The following is a 6,544-nucleotide window of genomic DNA, read 5'->3' on the forward strand; positions in this document are numbered from 1 at the left end:
ATGATGATGATGACGATGATGATAATAACGTGTGTGTGTGTGTGTGTGTGTGTGTGTGTGTGTGTGTAATACAGATATCAAGGGAGTTAAAATATATTTTTATTAATTTCAGAGAGGAATGGAGAGGGAGATAGAAACATCAATGATGAGAGAGTCATTGATCAGCTGCTTCCTGCACAGCCCACATTGGAGACTGAGCCCACAACTTGGACATGTGCCCTGACCGGGAATCGAACTGTGATTTCTTAGTTCATAGGTTGATACTCAACCACTGATCCACATTGGCTGGGCAAGGGAGTTACCTTTTCAACTTTTGTTTGAAAGAATTTCTGAAAGGTGAGCTAGATACAAAATCAAAACTATTGGATCCTAAGCCCCAAGGCCGTAGCAGCAGAAGGACTAAAACTCCAGCCATTTTCTTGTGCTCACTAACAGATTTCAATGAATGCCTCCATGCCAGTCACACGTACTTGGGACGGTGCCATGACATCCTCTCATTATAGCAAAGAGGATGCAAATTCATAGAATAATGTAGGCTTCCAAGAAGCCCTTACAATGTTTAATGATGCCCGTGTTAAAATGTTGCTTCTAAGGATATGACTTTTGTTAAATGTAATATTTAGTGACTTTTGCATTTGGGACTCTGTGCCTTCTGGATAATTTAAAGACCTACCGTGATCATGCACACATTGCGTTCTTGACGCTCTACTAGCTCCCATGGAGAATCTGCTTTCCCCGTAAGCTGTGCATCTCCGGCTCTCAAGTACTCCCAGCAGCACTTGCAGCCCCAGCCCTGCCAGGTCCTGACTGCACAGAAGTAGACAACATAGCAGCATGTTCATCCCTGCAGGAAGAGGTCTATGATGTGGATGGAAAACTCGAAGAATATTTCGCTTTCAACAGAAAAGTAGAGTGAGTAGAATTTTATTTGACACTGACTTAATGGTTTCATAATATTAATTTATTTGGTATTTAGTTTGATTACATGCTCATTTAGTGTATATTTCACTTTCCAAAAGATTTTCCATTCTTTGGAGAGTATTGTTCTCTCAAAAGCTTTCAGATTCCTGGCACGAAATGTCTATGCTAGAAGACTGCTTCCCTTTCTTTTCATTTTTAAAATACATTTTTATTGATTTCAGAGAGGAAGGGAAAGGGAGAGAGAGAGAGAAAAAAACAGCACTGATGGGAGAGAATCGCTGATTCGCTGCCTTCTGCATGCCCCACTATGGAGATCGAGCCTGCAACCCAGGCATGTGCCCTGACCAGGAATTGAACCGTGACCTCCAGGTTCACAAGTAGACGCTCAACCACTGAGCCATGCCAGCCAGGCTGTTTTTGACAATATGGTACAGGTAGAAAACAAGAGTTATGTTTAGCATAATGGTGGACATGACTTGGTGCCCAGGAGCTCCTGGTATCCTATACCTGGCTGTACAGAGGGCAAAGGGGACGGTCCAGTTTTAGCACTAAATGCATATTTAGTTCTTAAACAAAAGCTACACATTTTATATACTAAAAATTTGCCTTGTGATGGAAAATTGGTACATTAAAAAATACTGCACTGTTTTAAAAAAGAGTGTGATGTTATTTATATGTGTATAATATACATCGATGAATGCGTGTTAGGTAGATAGGTAGCATTATTTACCTTTAACCCTTGATTCTTTTAGTAATCAGGATGGATTTTGTCCTTAGTGACGATGAACATCTTGAACAGAAATCAGCTCACCACTGTGGGATGTGGCGCAAGCATGGACTTCCTCCCATTTCCCCTCATGACTGTATCAAAGACGCTGTGGCTGCAGAAGTGTTCGATCACATCTGGACAAATGTGACAGAAATACTGGAAGAGCTGATTAAAAAAAACTGGGAAGTTATGCTCACAGGTACTTACTTGGTGAACTTGACCTAATGAAAAGAAAAAAAAGACCTGTGCCCTAGATGTTTTGGCTCGGTGGATAGAGTGTCAGCCTGCCGACTGAAGGTTCAATTCTGGTCAAGGGCACATGCCTGGGTTGCAGGCTCGATCCCCAGTAGGGGGCGTGCAGGAGGCAGTTGATCAATGATTCTCTTCCATCATTGATTTTTCTCTCTCTTCCTCTCTCTTCCTCTTTGAAATCATTGAAAATATATTAAAGAAAAAAAAAAGAAAGAAAAAGAGGCCTTGTTTGTCAGTGCTGTGCCCCACCCCAGCCTGGCTGTACATAGGGCATGATTGGGGTGAGAGGGACAGGGATTTTCTGCCTTCATTCACAAGTGATCTTCAATCACTTCAAAAAGAACATTATCCTTTTTGAGTTGCAAAAATGATATACTAGTACAGTAGGTCCTCGGGTTATGTTGGAGATCCATTCCTATGGCATGATATAATGCGATTTTCGCTGTAAGTCATAACCACCTACAGAAGCACCTACGTCACTCACATGGAGCACATACACAGCAGTAATGAAGTGAAACAGTAAAAAAATTTAAAAGAAAGATAACAATTCCTGACCTTTACTTGTGGTAAATAATAAAAAAAACAATAAAGCACATATGTACATATGTCAAAATGATGGAACTTGTTTTTTTTTAATAAATAAATGAAAGATGGTGACTTATCCACGAAATGATGTATGTCTAGTCCAACGTAACACGAGGACTGTCTGTACATGTACTCTGGGGGAAAAAACCCACAGAAATATACAAGAAAGAAGCTAGAGGTCATATTTTAAAAAATGTATTATAGCAAAAAAATCAAACAAAAACCTTACCTAACTAATCTCTAATAATGGGATATTGACTTTTTATTGTTTATGATGTTATTTGTAAAGTAAAATGTAAACATAGATTATTTAATAATCATTTCATTTAAATTTATAAAATGTTTTCTAGATTACTTGAAACTGAGCAGAAGCAAATCTATAATAGTAAAGAAAGCGTAATATGCTAATTAGATGTACAGCGAATGACCTTCCAGACGTCATTTCAGATGTCCTTCTGAACTAAGCTGCGCCAGTGGGGGCTGAGGCAGAAGAGGTTAGGGGCAATCAGGCAGGCAGGCAGAGCAGTTAGGGGCAATCAGGCAGGCAGGCAGAGTGGTTAGGTTTGATCATGCAGGCAGGTGAGCAGTTAGAGGCGATCAAGCAGGCAGGCAGGTGAGCGGTTGGGTGCCAGCAATCCCGGGTTTCTAGAGAGATGTCTGACTGCCAGTTTAGGAGCAATCAGACCTAAACTGGCAGTCAGACATACCCTGAGGGGTCCTGGATGGCAAGAGGGTGCAGCCCAGGCTGAGGGACCCCATCCCCCTTCCCATGCACAAATTTCATGCACCAGCCCTCTGGTCATAGAAATGTTAGTGGTGGATGGTGCTATGTGATCAATTTGTATAATCCTACCTAATAAAGAGGGAATATGCTAATTGACTCTAACACCATTGCAAAGATGGCAGCACCAAGAGCCAATAAGAAGGGAATATGCTAATTGACTGCCACGCCCTCAAAGATGGCAGCGCCCATGGCCGATAAGGAGGAAATGTGCTAATAAACTGCCATACCCTCAAAGATGGCAGCGCCCATGGCCAATAAGGAGGGAATATGCTAATTAACTGCCCCACCCTCAAAGATGGTGGCATCCACAGCCAACAAGGAGGGAATATTCTAATTGACTGCCCCAGCCTCAAAGATGGCAGTACCCACAGGCAATAGGAGGGAATATTCTAATTGACTGCCACGCCCTCAAAGATGGTGGTGCCCACAACCACACGATGGCAGTGCCCAGTCCCCTCAGCCCCACCGGGGCACCTGCCTCCAGAGTCCCCCAGTCCCCTCAGCCTTCCAGCGCCCCAGGGCCGGCCCAAGGTGCAGGCTAGCCTCAGCTGTCAGCTGCCCAGCCACCCAGGGCTGCCTGAGGTTCAGGTAACCAGGGTTAGCCGAGGCTTGCGCTGCCAGCAGTGGCAGCAGCAGAGTTGTGATGGGTGCATCGCCTTCCCCTGATCACCAGGTCGCCTCCCGCCCCTGAGGGCTCCCAGACTGTGAGAGGGGGCAGGCTAGGCTGAGGGAACCCCACTCCAGTGCATGAATTTTCATGCACCAGGACTCTAGTAGAGTAATAATCATGCTAATTTAAATATCATTATTTTTCTAACCAAAGGGATTAGTTCTGATATTATAAAATTCTGAGAATTTTTCTTGCTTCAGCATATAATCTCTACTTTTCTGCCTAATACTGAAATGATAAGCATTCGTTATGTATGTGTGGAGAAGTATCAGCCCATAGCACCATGGGTCTCTGCTCTCTATAGCAAGGTCCAAGGCCATAGCAAACTCAAGGTAACTCAAGAAAAAATATTTTCTGTAAACAGTGAATTCTAAGTACCTATATTAGATAACATTAATAATATTGTATATTCTGTTGACACAGGAAGAAGAAAAGAGAAAGAAAAATTGAAAGTCGCTGAGGCTAAATCTCCACAGGGACTCATTTCCCATATTAACACTGATATAATGAGTATTCCCCCGTCCAGAAGTTTTGAAACTCAAAGCATCTCCCTGGCTTCTGATCTTAATCCTCCCAGGTAATGCTTTCCCCCTAGTCTCTCTTTTTCCTTCGGTTTTTATACCTTTGGCTTCAGTTTGTCAAGATTACTATTCTAGCCTAACTGGTTTGGCTCAGTGGATAGAGTGTTGACCTGTGGACTGAAAAATCCCAGGTTTAATTCCGGTCAAGGGCATGGACCTTGGTGGCTGGCATATCCCCAGTGGAGGTGTGCAGGAGGCAGCTGATCAAAGACTCTCTCTCATCAATGTTTCTATTTCTCTCTCCCTCTCCCTTCCTCTCTCCAAAAATTAAATAAAATACATTTAAAGGAAGAAAGAAATAGTCCCTGACCTAGTAAAACAAAAAGTATGAACAAGTCAGATGCAATACATTCTGCGGATGATGTGCAAAAGCAATGTGTCTTAGGAGAACAAAGGAGTAGGAAGTCTGCGTGGGACATTTCAGGCCCATCAAAGGCATGGAGGAATGTAAGATGGGGCATGTTTAGGGAACAGTGATTGGACTTCGGGTTAGAGGATGGGATACTGGGACCCGCAGAGGCACTGTGGAAAGACCAGAGCATTTGGAATCAAGAGACCTATAGGGGGATTATATTGGACGTGTTGACTGAACTTTTCTAAACTTTAGGTTCCTAATCTGTAGAATGAGGATAGTAATATGATGTCCAAGGGATTGTGGTGAGGGCAATATCATGTCAATATGATAGTCACTAACACAGAACCTAGCAACTGTCTTAGTAAATTTTAGTTGAATTGCATTCTTACTCAAAGACCTAGTGGAAAGCGAAGCTTATTCATGGGAGACCTTTGGTAGTACTAAGGCGTTGGGATTTTATGTCTCACACGGCCTATCTTGTGTAGAGGGGAGCAGGGAAAAGGGGTTTGAGAGGATTCCTGGTCTCAAGCTACATATAATTTAGTTGCACATGCACACACACAAGATGAGGCAAACTAGTAGGTAGTGGAGTGACTGAGAGGTTGAGCTTTGGGTATGGACTACAAGTTTGGAGCCTGACATCATGATTTATTAGCTTTGTGATCTTGAATCAGCCCCTTTCCTTCAAAACTGGTTTGTTATCTATGGGATCTATGAGAATTAAAGGAGACAAGACATTGTGTGGCATAGAGTAGACACTCAATAAGTGTTAGTTTTTTTATTGTAATCAGATGCTAATTATATGTATTATATCATATATTATGTTATATTACATTTCATTATATTATAATAGTTACATGTCCTTTGGCTCATAAATGATGTAGGGTTCAAAGGAAAAACAGCATACCCCTCACAAAGTAGAGCAAGCATGTCAAACTCGTGGCCCGTGGGCTGCCTGCTTCCCACAACGAATATTTTTGCAGCCCAGCCAATATAACGGCATCGAAGAAACATTTTAATAAAAATTTCATAACTTAAATTTTATAATATTCTGTTATACATAATTATTAATAATGAACTACAGCGTTCACTAATGACTGATTACTATAATTGTGTTGCATTCATTTCCCTTCCGCATCATTGCCCTTATGCGCCTATGCTCACAAGCACACCTTCTCTCCACTAATACTAGCAGCAAATATTATAGCAGCCAATTGCCACATCTTTAGTCTTGTACTGACTTGTTTGGTGTGTGCAACAGGAAATATTTTGCTTTTGGAGAACAAGAAAAACACACTTATTTGATTACGCTTATTAATTTGTGCAGTTATTCAGTGTCTGGTAAGTTAATGTTCAAGAAAAATCTTAATTTTTATTAAAATGTCCTATTATTTTATGTTAAGGATGACATTTGTTTCAGCTCTTTGTCTTCAGCACGTCTCTATCGAAATAAACCTACGTTTCTATGGAAATGGAAGCTGTTGTGTTTTTGCGGCCACAGGAACTTACACCTTGTTTATTTGGCCCGCGTTAGCCTTTGAGTGTGACATGGAGGGAGGAGGCGGGCGAGGAGGCTGGAGCCAGGGCCCGTGACTGAGGCTAGAGCTGCCGCTCTGAGACAGCCCGC

At 42.1% G+C, this 6,544-nt stretch overlaps 1 protein-coding gene across 1 annotated transcript in view; it reads left to right on the forward strand.

Annotated features, from left to right (window-relative positions):
* Positions 1-1,362: 1,362 nt before the first annotated feature.
* LOC102756434 (protein FAM149A-like) overlaps positions 1,363-6,544 on the forward strand; it is an 8,272-nt gene continuing 3,090 nt past the window's right edge. The window contains exons 1-3 of the mRNA XM_015571894.1: positions 1,363-1,368; positions 1,699-1,889; positions 4,405-4,558. Of these exons, the coding sequence (XP_015427380.1) occupies positions 1,742-1,889; positions 4,405-4,558 (302 nt within the window). The 5' untranslated portion in view covers positions 1,363-1,368; positions 1,699-1,741. The remainder of the gene's footprint in view (positions 1,369-1,698; positions 1,890-4,404; positions 4,559-6,544) is intronic.

The sequence above is a fragment of the Myotis davidii genome, unplaced genomic scaffold (genome assembly GCF_000327345.1).
Source record: "Myotis davidii unplaced genomic scaffold, ASM32734v1 scaffold2033, whole genome shotgun sequence".
NCBI lineage: Eukaryota > Metazoa > Chordata > Mammalia > Chiroptera > Vespertilionidae > Myotis > Myotis davidii.